General features: G+C 34.8%; 1 protein-coding gene across 6 annotated transcripts in view; it reads left to right on the forward strand.

Annotated features, from left to right (window-relative positions):
• Nucleotides 1-18,621, forward strand: part of COL4A5 (collagen type IV alpha 5 chain) — a 414,777-nt gene that overhangs the window by 337,233 nt on the left and 58,923 nt on the right. For all 6 annotated transcript variants that reach the window (XM_037821236.1, XM_037821237.1, XM_037821239.1 and 3 more), the window contains exons 31-37: nucleotides 642-809; nucleotides 1,525-1,614; nucleotides 2,087-2,236; nucleotides 3,653-3,751; nucleotides 5,135-5,224; nucleotides 5,638-5,777; nucleotides 17,217-17,343. In XM_037821236.1, the coding sequence (XP_037677164.1) occupies nucleotides 642-809; nucleotides 1,525-1,614; nucleotides 2,087-2,236; nucleotides 3,653-3,751; nucleotides 5,135-5,224; nucleotides 5,638-5,777; nucleotides 17,217-17,343 (864 nt within the window). The remainder of the gene's footprint in view (nucleotides 1-641; nucleotides 810-1,524; nucleotides 1,615-2,086; nucleotides 2,237-3,652; nucleotides 3,752-5,134; nucleotides 5,225-5,637; nucleotides 5,778-17,216; nucleotides 17,344-18,621) is intronic.

An 18,621-nucleotide genomic window follows, 5' to 3' on the forward strand; every position in this document is an offset into this window, starting at 1 on the left:
CAAAAGTTAACAACAACAACAAAAACTAAAATTGTATTATTAAAACAAAACATAAAACAAAGCCAAAATAAAGTCAAATCAATCCATGTAAATGATTTATGCAGTAATTAATCATTTTAGGGATTATATCAATATATAACAATAATTCATAATACCTTAGAATAAGGCAAGTACAAGTGTGGACAGTGTACTGGTGTCGGATTACAAACTGTTACAAATTGTCAATGAGAGAAGGCCCGAGATTGAGAGAAAACACCTCAAAACTTTTATAGCAATTGTGCACTGTATTTGTAGAATATAAAAAACAAAAATGTAAGCTTGTGTTTTGCATATCTTTGGTTTTTCCATTTTTAGTAATTTTTATTGTATTTTACAAAATTATTAGTCCATGATGGATAGGGAATTAAGAAAAGATTGGTCTTTTACTAGAAATAATTAGAGAAGCACTGTCTTAGAGCAATATGCTTGAAAATCCTGAAGCTTGACTGTTAGGTCATTTTATGTACATATGCCTAAAGTATCTCTAACTCATTCTTGAGGTTTGTTATATTCGGGTCTATCAGTTTTTTCCTAGGAAAATAATCAGATGCGTTTTTTAAAACTGCTTCAATACTTGAGAGTACTGGTGTTATATTACCCAGGCTTGCGTGGAATGCTGGGAGAGAAAGGGGATCCAGGGCCTCCCGGACTTGATGTTCCAGGACCTCCTGGTGAGAGAGGCAGTCCAGGAATCCCTGGAGCACCTGGTCCTTTGGGACCCCCAGGATTACCAGGGCTCCCAGGACAAGCAGGTGCCTCTGGCTTTCCAGGTAATTTGTTTAAAATTCTCTCTGATTTTGGATTTAGGAAATTAACACTGATCTGATTCTGTTAGATTAATTTTCACTTTTCTGGATTGACAATATCCCTTAAGGAATAGTGTTTAATATCTTCAATTGTAGGAAACTTACTTTGCTATTTACACTATATTTTTTCTCTGTGAGTGTTCCAGTTATCCATTGTTGCATAACAAGTCACCCCAAAATTTAATGGCTTAAAACAACCTTTTTTTTGCTCAAGATTTTGCAGGTCATGAATTAAGGGATGAGTGGTATCAGGGTAGCTGTACTCCTTCCATGATGGTTGTTTTCCAAGAAAGTGACTCCCAAAAACAAGTGTTCCAAGAGCTCTAAGTGGAAGCTGCAAGGCTTCTTATGATCTAGCTTTGGAAGTCACACAGCATTACTTAAGAACAAGGCACAAAGTCAGCCCAGATTCAAGGGGAGGAGACTCCACACGTTGTGACTACTGGGAGGTATGGTTCATTGGGAGGGAGGCAACTTTGGAGACTAGCTACCACAGTGAGTATCTTTATTCATGGTATAGCAATTGTTTTCACTAAAGATACAGTAAGCAAAAAGTAGCAAAACTTAACAGTGCCTTACCTTCAACCTGCAATAGTACTCCAGTTGATATCTTAAAACTTTGCTTTTATCTTTCCAAGATCAAGAAAAGCTAAAAGTTACTTATTGATATTCTTTAAAGGTGCCAAAGGTGAAATGGGTGTGATGGGGCCTCCAGGCCCACCAGGACTTTTGGGAATTCCTGGCAGGAGTGGTGTTCCTGGTCTTAAAGGTAATAATCAGTGTTTGCAGCAGATGCATGAATGAAGGAAATTAAACATCGCTTTATGTCAATACAGAATATTTTTGACTGCTTTAAAAGGAGCAATGCTTAGTTGTGTTTTGTTTCTCTATGTGACATGACATTTAAATAAGTCCTATTTTCAAGTTGATGCAGTGCTTAGTTTGGATACTATGAAACATGGTGAATGCATAGCTCTAAATAACAAAATATAGGGATCAAACTTTGAAATTTGTTTTACAGTCCTTGGCATTATTAAGGAATCTCAGAAGAAAGAGGGATTGTTATTTGAATGTAAAAATTATGTAATCTCAAGTTATTCATAGACAGTGACTGAGCGGCATAAGTGTTTTAAGGGTTAGCGGCTTACCCAACTATGGAACATATAAATAATCTTTATACACATTTATCCTGGATGGAAGACTCTTACTTGTTATGTCTTCCTTACATATGCTGGTTTTAGGTGATGATGGTTTGGAGGGTCAGCCAGGACCTCCTGGTCCTGCAGGAGAAAAAGGTGGTAAAGGAGAGCCTGGCCTTCCAGGCCCTCCTGGACCAATGGATCCAAATCTGTTGGGTTCCAAAGGAGAGAAGGGAGAACCTGGCTTACCAGGTGAGTAAATTTATTTAATTTTAATGAGTTTTGTAGTATATGTGAAGTTTAATTCTTAAATAGCATGAAAAGTGACTTGTAGCTCAAGAGTCACCAATAATAAGCAGAGATGCATCAAATTTTGGTAATGAAAATTAATTTCCACTTGATTTCTATTGTTTGATCAACTTTTGTTAGAGCGTTTTTTTGTAATTTATGTATCACAAGCTGTGAGGTTTTAAAATAGACTTAGGCAGTCACCTTCAGCCTTCCAGAAAGTAGTACAGGATGTGGTAGAGAGAAAAGGATATTTAACCACAATCACTTTGAAAACAGATTTCAGTGTTTGAGAAATTTGCTGGTTCTTTAACATGATTTTTCCTTGAAACCAGATTAGGATGAATGGTGCATTGTTGCACTGCAGTGTTTTGATATCTCTATCATACTTGGCTTTTAATTATAGTTCACTGTTACTCTATGTTGGCAGTTTAAACTAGTTTTGGATAATGAACAGCCGACCTCAGCCCTGGAGGGAGTCTCTGAAATTAGGTATAGGAGACAACCATGTTATTATAGTTTTATTAGAAGTGAAACATGGATTTTTTTTTCTTTTTTGTAAAAGTATTACATGTTCATAGCAAAATATCAGAAAATATGGATAAACATAAATAAGAAGTTACAAAGCCCCTACAATCCAATCTATATAGAATAGCCTTTCAAACAATAGATAACTTTAAAACCAGCTCGTTTATTTTCATCTAATAGTAAAGATTGTGTCTCTTTTTGTGTTGTAAGCATTAATATTGCTTACAGTCTATGTTTGTGTATGTGTGTCAGTGTGTGTGTGTATATGAAAAACAGAGGGGAGAGAGGGAGGGAGGGAAGGAGAGAGAATACACATAGATGGTATAAGTTTCCCTATGAGCAGGATCTGGTGGAATTTTCCCTCTAAAATGAGTTTAAGATATGATTTCAGTTTGTGTAGTCATGAAAGAAGCAGGGCCACTTACATTTTGTTATTTCTAAAATGTATGTTTTTCTTGGCTTACCTTTTGCAAGGTTTCTTTTTGCTTTCATTTATGCCTTCTGTAAGATAGGAGCAGGGAACTATACTTGTCCTCTAATATGGGGCTATTAAAGATAGTAATAAAAGGTAAGAGTTATCCTAGAGATCATCTGGCCCAATTCCTTAATTTTACTCTGTAAGAAACTGAGACCCAAAGAGAAAATAATTACTGGGTGCTCTGAATTTCTTGGTGGTAGATAATTAAAAAGTGGAGGATTTTAGTATAAGTCCAGTGCTGATAATTGATAATATATCAGAATATCACCAGTTTTTCACTCAAATTTCAGAATTTGGGTAGCTTGCTCTGGCAAATTCATTTAATGGATTACTGGTATCAGCCTAACTTATCTCCTTCAACTTATCCTTGAAAGGTATTCCTGGAGTTCCAGGGCCAAAAGGTTACCAGGGTTTGCCTGGAGACCCAGGACAACCTGGACTGAGTGGACATCCTGGATCACCAGGACCATCAGGTAAGTATGATAGACCTGCTGTAGCAATTGGATGGTTGATCCTGATCCTGAAAAGTATTATGTATTGATTCAGTTTGATGATGTTTTGCATCTGGTCATGATAATATGCTTGGTTAGCTACTGAGATACGGAGCTTTGGCAAAAATGTTGCCATTTGTCCTAAGCTTCAATAGACAAGATTTGTAGGCTATTTTGCTTTGCTCACTCAGTCTCTTCTTTTTGTGACAGCCAGAGTATACACAGAATCAGAAATGCAATAAAATAAAATGCTGTATTCTTCACGTACATTTTCATATACATAAATCAATTATCTGGTAGGAGCCTGAAGAATTCACCTTTTCTAGTTTTGGTGTTTTTTGTTGGGGGGAGGGGGGCTTCAGACGAGTCAGTCATTAAGCCATGTGAAATAGATGGCTCTTGATTCTATTTTTAAAAATTTCTAGGGATGAACATTTCACAACCTCCCTTGGTAGTCAGTTTCAGCATTATTAACCCTTAGAGTCAACGTGTTTTTTTTCTTATTCCTAATAAAACTCTTTCTTACTGCTTCTTAAGCCATTTTCCTTTTAGTTGGACTGATTAAGGAAATAATGAACAGCTGGTCCCTGTCCTCATACTAGCCCTTTAGATAAGTTATTGTGCTCTAGGTTCCCTACCACATTGCCCTGATGTAGTTGGAAAGAGAAGTTATCTCCCTTTCTCTCCTTCACATCTTCTGCATTCTCTTCCCCAAGCTGGAAATCAGTGTGAATGAAAAAAACTCTTTAAGGAGCAACACTGTGGTCCTTGGGAAATACCTAGGTGACTTGCCAAACCTCAAGCACCTAAGCTCCGAGAATAATGTGCAAACAGAGCAGCCATGCCTGTTGGGGGTGACTGTCTAATACCTCTCCATCTACCCTTACCTTACCTTGGCTTTATGTATTAGGGTTATGTCATAACATATTACCATCTCTCCTCTTCCTCATTTCACATAATCAGGTTCTACATGAAAAATGATTTCTGAATTTTTTAAAAACAGATTTGTTATTTATCTGTGATAAGTACAGTAAAGGTACTTTGCATATACCACAAACAGGACTTCAGGTGATTGTAGTTGTTTTAGGACAAGAAACAAGTTGTCCCGGTAAGATTTTTGCATTTATTTACAAAGTTTTATTAGGAGACCTCTATAATCATGGCTATATTGTAATATGTTCTTATGGAGATTTCTTGGGTACCTCTTGTCTGTTTTATGCTGAGTGAGATCTGGAGACCTTAACCATATATAAAGATTTGATCCATCCAGTCCCATGCTTGCATTTTATTTTCTAGCCATACCAAGAAACCAGGCAGCCCCAATATTGCTTTCTTCTCTTAATTTTGCTAATTTGATTTTTATAGGTCCCAAGGGTACCCCTGGTCTCCCTGGGAAACCAGGACTTATAGGACCTCCTGGACTCAAGGGAAACATAGGTGATATGGGTTTTCCAGGTAGGTGATGAAAATACCCCAAATATTTAGTCCCATTAATCAAAGGTGGTTCATTATCTTTGTTATCAGAAAAGAGGCTGGTGTTGATAAAATCAGACTAAAACACTATCTAAGTTAAATCAGTGGACTGAGCTCTGTCATTGCACAAATATTTAAAGTGGAAATTAAGGGATGAAGCTTTAGAAATCTTAGAAATGAGAATTCACAAACATACCTGTTCTCCTGCTGTAACCCTTTCACCTAAACTTCCTATAAAAAAGGTTTTTTTATATAATCCAGCTCGTGAAACTCATTATTATATACCTCAAAGTTTGCACCATTCTTTTTCTTATGTTTTTTGCTTGGTCATATGCATCTAATGCCACTTATAAATAATATTTTGTAAAATATTGCATATTGCATACTTTAAACAGGCCCTCAGGGTGTGAAAGGGTCCTCTGGACCTCCTGGAGTTCCTGGACAACCTGGCTCCCGAGGATTCCCTGGACAGAAAGGAGACAAAGGTGATCCTGGTGTTTCGGGAATTGGTCTTCCAGGTCTTCCTGGCCCCAAGGTAATTGTATTCTAGGGATCTGTCTGAGCAGATGTGACTTTGACACTGCGCTTGTTCCTATTTCTTCATTAACAAAGTATAGAATGACATGGTATATTCTGGGTAAGATATTTGTTCCTTTTCTTTTCTCTTAAATTTTAAGAAGATAGATTTCAGGATTTGTGGCCAGTCCAAAAAAATGGAAAAAATTCTGGTTTCTTTGTTTTTCCCCTATCTTGATCTCTGACTATGATTCAGTAAACCAAAGGGTTATTTCTTGGTTTTGGTTTTCCCTTTTTAGTGATGGAGTTGTTGGTATTTTTCCCCATTTATTATTATTAACTAATTTGAAAAAGCATAAACAAAATTTTTTAAGCAGTTAATAGAAGTACAGTGTATTCTTAACTGCATATCTGATGTAATTCTCTGGTAGCCATGCTTTGCGAACAATTTTACTTATCCCTCTACTCCCCTAGTCAATGTGAACATTAAGGTGGTGTTTCTCAAGTAATCAAATTTAAAACTTGTTTTAGAATTATTAGGCTCAACATGTATTTATTGTTAACTGCTTATTTCCATGTAAAAAGATAACTCCCTTGATTATGGAATTAGACCACAAAGCTAAGGAGTATTAGAAAAGGAATTGTGCTACTCCAGTTCCATTTGAGTTAGTAAAAATTGCCACTAAGATTTTACCTAATTATAATTTAACAATTTCCTTTTAATAGTACACAAAGAGACTATAGTTTGGCCGTCCAGTTGATCAACTTATTGTAAGAGATAATCACCATGGTTGCTAACATGACCACAGACATAGGGGACTGGTGGTTTGATGGGTTGGGCCCTCTACCACAGGTTTTACCCTTGGGAAGACGGTTGCTGCAAAGGAGAGGCTAGGCCTCCCTATGGTTGTGCCTAAGAGCCTCCTCCCGAATGCCTCTTTGTTGCTCAGATGTGGCCCTGTCTCTCTAGCTAAGCCAACTTGAAAGGTGAAATCACTGCCCTCCCCCCTACGTGGGATCAGACACCCAGGGGAGTGAATCTCCCTGGCAACGTGGAATATGACTCCCGGGGAGGAATGTAGACCTGGCATCGTGGGACAGAGAACATCTTCTTGACCAAAAGGGGGATGTGAAAGGAAATGAAATAAGCTTCAGTGGCAGAGAGAATCCAAAAGGAGCCGAGAGGTCACTCTGGTGGGCACTCTTATGCACACTTTAGACAACCCTTTTTAGGTTCTAAAGAATTGGGGTAGCTGGTGGTGGATACCTGAAACTATCAAACTACAACCCAGAACCCATGAATCTCGAAGACAGTTGTATAAAAATGTAGCTTATGAGGGGTGACAAGGGGATTGGGAAAGCCATAAGGACCACACTCCACTTCGTCTAGTTTATGGATGGATGAGTAGAAAAATAGGGGAAGGAAACAAACAGACAAAGGTACCCAGTGTTCTTTTTTACTTCAATTGCTCTTTTTCACTCTAATTATTATTCTTGTTATTCTTGTGTGTGTGCTAATGAAGGTGTCAGGGATTGATTTGGGTGATGAATGTACAACTATGTAATGGTACTGTGAACAATCAAAAGTACGATTTGTTTTGTATGACTGCGTGGTATATGAATATATCTCAATAAAATGAAGATTAAAAAAAAAGAGATAATCAGAAGTTTTACATATTGACTGCAGATTAACAATATAAAATTTATTGAAGTGAATTTTATTTCTTTCTATTCTATTTATATTCTACCAGTAATACATGAACATGTGCTTTTATAAAAAACTAATAATACAGACACATAAAGAGTAAAAGTGAAAATGTCCTTCATACTACATATTTTTATCCCATTCCCTTTACCATGGAGGTCCAATGATAATAGTTTGTGCATAAGTTTGGTCCCTTGTTTTATCATGTATGTTTATGCACACAGAATTTTCTGTGCTTTCCATATACCATGTATATGTAGACTCATAGTATACATACAGTTCTGTACCTGGCTTTATCACTTCTATCTTTTCATCTTTCGTTTTTCAATATATTTTAGACCATTTTATTTTTCACTGTACATATAAATCTGGCCTCATTGTTTTTAGTGGCTGCGTGATGTTCCATTGCTATTGCCAAATAATACACTCATGAACATCCTTATACATATCTGTGGACACATGAACAATTATTTTTATTATGTAGGTTACTAAAAGGGAAATTCCTAGGTCAAAAATATGCATTTTAATTTGTCTTTTAAAACTTTTATAATAATATATGTAACACTTGAATTTGATTGTAAAACACAATCCATGTGAAAAGGTGTAAAATAAAAAGTCTTCTTTTCACACATTAACATACCCCAAATCACCAATTCTCCAAGTAACCGATTTCAGCAGTTTCTCATTAACTCTTCTGGAAAAGGCTTTTTATGCATGTATATGCATGCGTATATGATATTTCATCAATTTTAAGACTCAATTTGTTTACATTTGGAATATCTGAAATTGGGGTGCATCTTACAATCAAAAGCATCTTACAATTGTAATTGGAAGCATTTTTCTTCATTTATTGATACATGAAATGATGCTGTATCTTCCTAATTTAAATGTCTTTGGATATTTTTATTTATACACATGAAATCATACTGTACATCTATTATATACCTAGCTATTATTACTTAATAAATCTTAGAAAACTTAATTAACCCATAAATATATGCCTCATTCTTTTTCATAATTATATCGTATATTAAATTACATAGTATTTTAAATAATTTAAACTATTGGTGAATACTGAAGATATTTCCTTATTTTGTGATTGCAAACATGTTGCACTGAAGATTATTATATATATATATATATATACACTAAGATTCCTTGGCAAATGTTTCCATGGAATAGATTCTGAGTAGAGTTGCTGGATCAAAGCATTTTTGTGCCTTTATAATACTGATAGATATTGCCAAATTTTCCTGTTAAATGACTACCACTTTATGCACTCATGATTAGTGAAGAGATTTCCTACTTCCCCCTCATTTTTACAAATGCTGGATTTTATTAATCTTAAAATTTTTACCAATCTAATGGGTGAAAAGTAGTGTGTCATTATTATTTAAATTTGAATTTTCCTGGGTACAAGTGAGATTTCATATGTTTATCTCTCTTCTGCGATTGTCTAGTTAGACTCTTTGCTTCATCATTTTTTATGAGGGTTTTCTTTTATCTTTTCTTACTGATTGTAAAAGTACTTGAGAAAGAGTGATTATGCATCCATTATCTGTTAAATATGTTGCAAATGTTTTCTCCCAGTCAATTGTTTGCCTTATTATGTTGTTTACTGTGCATTCCATCATATAGAGGTTTAATTTTTTACAGTTGAATTTTGTACTCATTAAAAAAATATCTATTGTGTACCATGTGCCAGGTACTATTCCAGGTACTGGAGGTACAGCATGAATCAAATAGACAAAATCCCCTGACTGCTTGGAGCTTACATCTAGTCATAAGGCAAACAATAAACAAAATAAGTAAAGTATGTTAGAAGGTGATGAATGTATTGGCAAAAAGTAAAACAAGGACTGGAGATAGGAATTTCTGATAGTTGTTACATTTTGAAATAACAATTGAACAATGACCTCAATGCAGTAAAGGAGTGAGTCATGCAAAGACCTTGAGGTGGACACATAACTGACATGTTTGAGGGACATAAAAGGATTAAGCAGAGTGAATCAGGTGAAACTAAATAGGAGATGAGGTCAGGTTGGTAATGGGGGCCAGATCATCTAGGGCCTTGTAGGTCATTGTAAGGGCCTTTATTCCTGAAATGAGGAGCGACTGGAAGGAGTAACATGACTGAACTTTAATTACTAAAAATATCACAGCTACTGTTTTGGAAATAGATCAGAGAGGAACAAAGATGAGAGCAGGGAGACCAGTTATGATACTATTTAAATAATACAGGCTAGTGATGTTGATGCCTTGGATCAGGGTGGCAGCAGTGGAAGTGATAAGAAGTGGTCAGATTTTGAATATGTGTTTCAAGGCAAGCCAGCAAGATTTGCTGATAGATTATATATGGACTATGAGACAAAGCGAGGCATTGAGGATGACCCCAAGGTTTTTATCCTGAGCAACTGGAAGAATGGAGTTGCTATGTGCTGAGATAAGAAAGACTTTGGGAGGAGCAGATTTAGTGGGTAAGATCAGGTGTATAGTTTTGGAAAGACCAAGTTTAGGAATTAAATTATCTGGAGTTCAGGTGAGAGTTTGAGCAGGAGATACAAATTTGGGAGATACCAACTTATACATAACATTTGCAGCTGTGAAACTGGATAAAGTAACAAAAGGAGTGAGTGTAGAGATGAAAGAGAGAAAGATCAAGAACTGACCCATGAGACACTCTAGTGTTAAGAGATCAGAGAGTAGACAAAGAATCGGCAAAGAAAAGTTGAGAAGGAACAGTTAGGTGCAGGGAAAACCAGTAGAGTGCAGTATCCTAGATGCCAGAAGAAAGTGTTTTCAAGAAGGGAGAGTGAGTAGCAGAGCAAAAGAGACCACAGTAATTTTGTGTAATAGTGGAGGTAAAAGCCTGAATGGAATGCGTACAAGCGGGTCCAGGAGAAAAGGAATTAGGGCCAGTGAGTATAGACAACTGTTTCAAGGAGTTTTGCTGTAAAAGGTAACAAAGAAATAGAATGATAGCTAGTAGAGTATGTGGGATGAAGAAAAGGTTTTGTTTAAAGGGGGAATGTTTATATGCTAATGGTAATAATCTAATAAAGAAAGAAAAATTGATGATTCAGGAAAGAGAGAGGAGATGGAATATAATGCACTTAGGTAGGAACTTGGACAGTTCATCCATAGTATTGAGAAGATAGACTGTGTGTGTACAGATTCAGGGTAGATGGGTAAGATATGGTGGTGGAAGTCTGTGGAAATTATTTTTTGATTGCTTGTATTTTCTTGCTGATATAAAAAATAAGCTCATCAACTGATGAGAGAAGAGGTAAGGAAGGTTTTAGCCATGCCTTTTAGGGTTTTTTTTTCAGCTTGCACTTGTCTTGAAAAGATTTACACATCCTAAAATTATAAAAATAGACTTTTTAATTTTCTTCCAGTACTTCCATGGTTTTATTCTTTATGTTTACATTTTTAATCTATCTGAATTTTTTATATGTTGTGTGAAGTAAAGAACTTTTTTTTCCAAATAAATACTCAATTGACCCAACTCTGTTTATTACATACTCCATTCTTATATATAATCGAACCAAAATTAATAGCTCATCTCTGAAATTATAATGGATGGCAGCAGGGAAATATGTTTCAATTGACAAATGCTTAAGGTACATTCAACTCTTCAACCAAGAAGCTATATTTTAGTTTATGTACATGGCCTACAAGTATATTTCAATAAACAAATTCTACACTAAATTCATAAACTTGCAGAGATGATAAAACAAGGATTTTGCATTTGAAGTATCTGTTGCTCCTTTCAGATAACATTATTATGTCTTAGAACGGTGACATATTAAAAAAGTAAGGTTTTATAGCTCAGTTCTACTATGCATGGGAAGTCCTTGCTTTGCATGGTTCTGATATGCACAAGTTTCAGGTACCATGATATAGTTGAATAACACATGGCCCCCCAAAAACACAGTTCAAATTTCAGTTACCATGATAAATTAGCTCTTCAAGCAACAAATTACTACATTAATATCAGATGTGCATCATGATCAGTGAAAAATCATGTCACTTCTTTCAAAGTCTGTCAGTGATTAGTCACTGTGTCTCTGTTATTCAGTTCTCAGACAGCAAAGCATGTACTTGTGTTGCCTCCTTGTCTTGCAGTGATAAACCAACATGACATTTTACAAAAATTAATAACAAAAAGGGGGACTTGGCCAACAAAGATGAAAGTGTAGCAAATAAATGAAAAGTAATAACCCTGGAAATGGGATTCAAATCTTACCTAAATAGAGTTATAGGAGAAATAGTTGATCGTAAAAATATTGACACTGCCACCATGTGAGAGACTTTGGATATGCAGCCAAGGAACTTAGTGAAGACGAATTTTCTGATATAAATGAGGAAAGTGGCTGTGATTAAAAGGATGAAGATGTCCCAGAGGAAGTGAAGCTAGCAAAAAACTTCCCAGTAATAGTACTCTTAAAGATATTTCACAAGAATAAGCGTGCAAAGAATAAAATGTGGGAAGCTGATCCAAAATTAGAATGGAGTATGACAGTATCTATGCCAACACAGAAAAGATGCTTACTCCATATTTCAAGTTATACAACAAGAAGAAGGAAAACACTATTCAACTATTCTTGGTGAATTTTTTTACAAAGAATAAAATGCTTTAATTTTCAATGCTACTAATATTTTGCATTACAGTATACTAAATAAATATTAGCTTTACTATATTTAGTCATCCTAGTGGCTTTGAAATGTTATCACATTGTGGAGTAGAAAGTTTTTAATGTTTTGATGAAATTTTTATAGGTCACAGAACAATCATAATGTTTCTCATTTATTATTAAGGTTGCTTTGCATGGTCATTTTTATGGTCTCACCCTACCGTGCAAAGTGAGGAGTGCCTGTATTATAAAGGAGGAGGGGAAGAAAAGTTCTAGGAAACATAAATGTATTACTGGGGGATACCAAGCATAAGAGAAATTTCTATGAATTAGTGAGTTGTTAAGAACTAGAGTTAGTGGTGAAAAGTCAGATGAGCAGTCTGTCTTACAAATGACACATTGTATGAGGGAGTATCCTTGTTAGCCAAAAAGCATAATTAATGTAGTATAGTATAGCAGAAGTCCTGGATCTGTCCACATGATATTGGGTAAGTCACTTAACCACCTTGTACTTCCATTACACAAGGATATTATGAAACTCTGATAAGATAACATAAAAACACTGTAAATTTTAAAACAATCTATACATAGTATTTCTATATCTCTAAAATGAGAGGGCTGGACTAGATGGTGTCTAAGGTTTCAACGACTCTTAAATTCAGTTACTCTGTGGAACTATATGGATCTGGAAAATTTTTTAATGTCGCATAATGGGTCTAACCTCCATAAATCCTTTTAAAATGTAATCATACTATGAATTCAGTGTAGTCACTCTAAAAATACCAGCTTTTTTGGCTGAAATTGACAAACAGATCCTAACATTAATATAGAAATGCATTAATATAGAAATAAACCTATACATTTTTGGTCAGTTGATCTTCAACAAAGAATAGTCTTTTCAATGATGTTGAGGATCTATACACAAAAGAAGGCTGCCTCACACCATATACAAAAATCAACTCAAAATGGATCATTAGCTTAAATGTAAGAGCTAAAATGGCAAAATGAGTAAATCTTCATGATCTTGGATTAGGTAATTGTTTCTTAGCTATGGCACCGAAAGCACAAGTAACAAAAGAAAAAATAAATTACACTACATTAAAATTAAAACTTTTATGCTGCAAATAATACCATCAAGAAAGTGGAAAGACAATCACAGAATGAGAGAAAATGTTTGCAATTCATATGATCTGATAAGGAACTTGTATCCAGAATATATAAGTAGCTCTAATAACTCAATAATAAGAAGGCAAACAATCCACTTTTTAAAAATAAGGATTTTAATAGACAATAGATATTTCTATTCTATTTTGAGTAGACAATAACCTCATGAAAACATGCTCAACATCATTAGTCATTAGGGAAATGCAAATAAAAATCCATAATGTGATACCATTTCAAAGCCACTAGGATGACTATAATAAAAAAAACAGACAGTTACAAGTTTTGGTGAAGATATTGAGAAATTGGAACCCTTATATATTGCTGGAGGAATGTAAAATGATGCAGCCACTGTGGAAACAGTTTGGCAGTGCCTCAGATTTAAACATAGAGCTACCGTATGACTCAGCAATTCCACTCTTGGATATACACCTAAGAGAAATGAAGACATATGTACACACAGAAAAGTTGTACATGAATGTTCATAGCAACATTATTTATAATAGCCAACATGTAGAAACAACCCAAATGGTCAACAGCTGATGAATAGATAAACAAAATGTGGTATATCCATACAATGGAGTATTATTTGGCAATAAAAAGGAATGAAATACCGATACATGCCACAACATGGAAGACCCTCAGAAAACATTATGGTAAGTGAAAAAACAAATACACATAAGGCCATCTACTGTATGATTCCATTTATGTGAAATGTCCAGAATAGGCAAATCTATAGAAACAGAAAATACATTAGTGGTTGCCAGGGCCTAGGGGAGAAGGGAATGAGGAGTGTTTGCTAATGGGAACAGGTTTCCTTTTAGTCAGGATGAAAATTTTCTGAAATTAGATTGCAGTGATGGTTGTACCACCCTATGAATATAATAAAATACACTGAGTTGTACATTTTAAATGGATGAATTGTATAGTATGTGAATTATATCTCACACAAGTTGTTTAAAACTCTATGTACATTATTGGAATGACAGTAAAATTGCTACTTATTATTAAAAATTATGTTTTCATTTGTCCAACAATTGACATTTTGGGGATTTTTTTTAGTTGTAGAATCCTGAGATTTGCTGAACAAATGACTGCTATTCCTTTTCCTCATACTAATTTTGAACACATTTTAAATAATTTTGTGTGGTGTGATGACTAGAACTGCACGTCATGTTAGAAACAGAAAAGCATAATTTTACAAGTTTATATTTTCTGTCATGTTTCTATAATTAAACCTAACATTTTGTTGCCATTTTTTGACTACACTAGGAGCACTTCAGAACAATTTACTATTATTCCATACTTGGGTGGTAGCACAGAGCCCATTATCATTTAAATTCAGTTCATATTGTTTTTCTCTAAGTTCATCACCTCTCCATGTACTCTGTTGAATTTCATGTGCTGTCTTTTGGCCGGCTCATGCAACCCTCAGCCATCATTTATCGGTTTGTCCCTGTTAACAGTATTTCACTATCTGGGAATGCTAAAATATCATGCAAACTTGAAGATCTTATTGTGTACTCTCTTTCCCATATCATTTATTAAAATGTTAAATAAAAGTATAACTGCTACACTATTTACACTATTGTTAATATTCTCTTTCTAAAGAAGAACTCATTTATGACTTTCTTCATGGTGTCCTTAATTTCCAAATGTAGATAAGGATGTAAAAGCAATTAATTATGTGGGGACCACAACTTCCAACTGATTGGGCTACTGTTGTAATATTCTTCTTGCCTTAAATCAGGATAAACATTTTACCCTTTCTCACCAAATACTTTTGATTGGTTGTCTTGGGTTTTCCAGTGAGAATGCATCTTCAGTTTCACAGTGGAGTTTAAGAGCAAAAAGATTAGCTTTATCACTGATTTGATGCCTTCTATTCTGTAAAATAAAGCAATCCTGTAATTTTATTCTAGGACTCAGGTTATAGCATGGAGTGGAAAAGAAGATGCCATTACCAAGAGACTAGTAGAAAACAATTATGATGCAGATACTTTCTTAGATTACCAGTTTGAATTTTAACAACAAAGATATCAAATCGAGGCCTTTTTCTACGTGGGCTGTATATGATAGAATACAGTGACCTTAAGCAGTTGTACTTTTCAAGCTTGTTAAAAAGCATTGTGTTCTTCCAGTGTTAGTGTGTTTGTTAGGTAGAGTCACAGTAGTAAATTTGATTTGTTGATGATGATATACTACATTTTAAGAATTATATCCAAAGCTGGACATTGGAAAGCTGTAGATATTTGCATTTCAAGTGTATTCAAGTCACTTCTAGCTTTTGTTGGAAGTGCAAATAGACTAGAAATTTTTCCAGTCTCAGTGATTTATAGTATTGTTGGCCAGGTTGTTGATTTTCTGAACACTCTCTTCTTTTTTCTGTCTTCTTGCTTACCTGTGTTGAAATGCGTTGATTTCTCTGCAAACACATGAACAATAAAAGATTAGATAAAACTTAGGCTATCAAAGTTTAGTTCTTTTCAGAACTCTAGCAAAAATTTTACTTTCTTTTTAAAATCTACTTGGTTTGAAGGAGTAGGGCCACAGGATAAACTGTATTGGAGACAAGTGCTGGCAGAAATTAGAGATTAAGATTATTTGTAGAATTTATCATACTTTGGTATCATAAATAATCAGGAGTTTGTCTACACTTTCTACTGCCTTTCAAGTTTACCACAAGCTGACTATTAGAATTTAATTTTTGTCTTTTGTTTTGGTATATGAATTTTTTTGGTTCACAAATAACAAAAAGAATCATGATAGTTTATTCAAAGCTTTTCTGTGTAAACATCTAAGATGAAACCAATTCCATTCAAAATTTAAGGGTATACATATTGCGTGCTTAGAAATAAGCTAGATGTTTGTTTTATAAGAGCTCACAATAAAAGTACAAATATTCCCACCCCAAGATTCAATTGATTTTTCTTTAAAGAATAAGTAAGGAGGGAAAGCATTAAGTAAAAACTATAAATAAATAAAAGCTATTACTATAATGCAGAAACACTTGAGTCAAAAAGAAGAGATCTTATTCACCTAGACATGTGTAAGCACTAAGTAGAGAAGGTCATGCTCTTCATGGGCAGAGCGTGATCATTTTGGTATAGATTTGGAGTTAAGGTTTTTTTTTTCATTGTTATTGGAAAAAATTTGTTTTAATTTTGAAAGTGGATATGGATTCTTCTAAGAAAACATAATGCAAATATTCATTGAGCAAAAAATAGTTATGTGTCAATTGTCTCTTACCCCAAAGAAGCTTCCAACGTAGCTGAGGAGTCAAGACTTGCTTATGTTAAATCATTATAGTACATGATAGAATGAGAGACTACTCAAGCTCTTAGAGTAAGCACTCTTTTCCAGGAAGGTTTCATGGTGGAAACGGGATTTGAAATATCCACTGAAGAATTAATAGACTTCTTCCTGTTAAGATGAAATTTTTCTTTTGCAATAGAACTAACTGTAGCTATTGGTTGACATGCCTGTTGCAAGCAATGAATTGTGTTGTAAATATTAAGGACAATGAGCACAAGTTCTGAAGTTAGACTGTCTGGATCCAAATCCAGATTCCATCATTTAATAGATACATCACCTTAACATGGAGATAATAATAGTTTCTTTATTAGTGTTGTTAAGGATTAATGAAAATAATGCATCCATGTATTGTAGAAATAGCATGAGCACGGGAGTCTGAGAGAACTTGGTTCAAATACGAACTCTGCCCTTAGTAGTGACCTTGAGTAATTGACTTCTTTCAGCCTCAGTTTTCTCATTTATAAGTGGCTATGATAAAGCCTAATTCACAGGGCTGTTGTGATGATTAAATGAAGCAGTTTATGTAAAGAACTTAGCAAAGAGTCTGACATATAGTAAAAGCTCTATAAATAATGTTATATTGTTATACAGTGTCAATCATGTAAAGACTTAAGTTTCACCTTTTAATTCATGTTTTCAGGGTGAAGCTGGTCTTCCTGGGTACCCAGGCAACCCTGGTATCAAAGGTTCTGTGGGAGAAACTGGTTTGCCTGGATTACCAGGGACTCCTGGAACAAAAGGACAACCAGGCCTTCCTGGATTCCCAGGTAACATTCCTTTTCTTAAATTCTTAGCTTTCTTGGATTTATTTTTACTTATTTTATTTTTACCTTCTTTTCTTCCTTGTCTGCTCTAACCCAGACCACACAGGGACTTCTTATTTGGCAGACTTGCATTCTATTTTCCAATCAGATTTTGACTAGACACATAATCTTGAACTAGTTCTTTACCTTTTCTTTGCCAAAATTTCTTTCTGTTTAGAATGAAAATGACTATTACCAACTCAGCAGGACAATAGCCTGTGGGCAGAGAGACTATATGGTGGAGCATTTTTCAGTCTTTGACTGCTAGCCACTAGTCAATTAAGATACCACATTATTTTTGTAGGTGGAAACTGCCAAGCCCTATCCTGCTGCTGTTTCTCTTATGAGGTTGTACTCAGGCACACAGCAGTGGCTGTTGGTACAACAATGGTATAGTTCATTCAAATGGCAAGGAGTCATTCAAGCAAAGGGACTTAGCACTGTAGTCTGCTCTGTTCATGCTTGTATTTAACTTTTTGTTTGTGGCATGGATGAGTGGAATTTTGGTTATATTTTTCTGACCCTTTTATTGAAGTATAATATGTATATACCCATGTTCCCCCCATACATATCAAGATATATAATATTTCCCCCATGAAGTTCACTCATGCCCTTTCACAGTGATCCCTCCCCACCAAGGTAACCACTACTATGACTGCTATCACTATCAGTTAGATTTGCCTGTTCTTGAATTTCCTATAAATAGAATCATACAATGTATATCCTTATGGATGGCTTCTTTCACTCATCATTATATCTGAAAAGATTCATTTATATTGTTGCTTGTGTTAGTAGTTGATGGACTTTTGGGTTATTTCCAGTTTGGGACTATTATGAATAAAGATGCTATGAATGTTCTTTTACATATCTTTTGGTGGATATATGCACTCATTTCTCTTAGACAAATACTTGATAGGGGAATTATTGAATCGTAGGTTGGTAGATATTTAACTTTATTAGATAGTGCCTAACAGTTATCCAAAGTATTTTTTAATAAATTACAGTTCTACCTGCAATGTATGAGACATCCAGTTGCTTCATGTCTTCAACATCACTTGATATTGTCAGTCATTTTTTATTTTTGCGATTCTGGTGGGTGTGTAGAGGTATCTCATTGAGTTTTAATTTATGTTTTCTTAATGAATAACAATATTAAGTACTTTTTCCATATACTTATTGGCCATTTGTATAACCTCTTTATGAAGTGCCTATTCAAGGTTTGTTACTCATTTTATATTCAGC

The sequence above is a fragment of the Choloepus didactylus genome, chromosome X (genome assembly GCF_015220235.1).
Source record: "Choloepus didactylus isolate mChoDid1 chromosome X, mChoDid1.pri, whole genome shotgun sequence".
In the NCBI taxonomy this organism is placed as follows: Eukaryota; Metazoa; Chordata; class Mammalia; order Pilosa; family Megalonychidae; genus Choloepus; species Choloepus didactylus.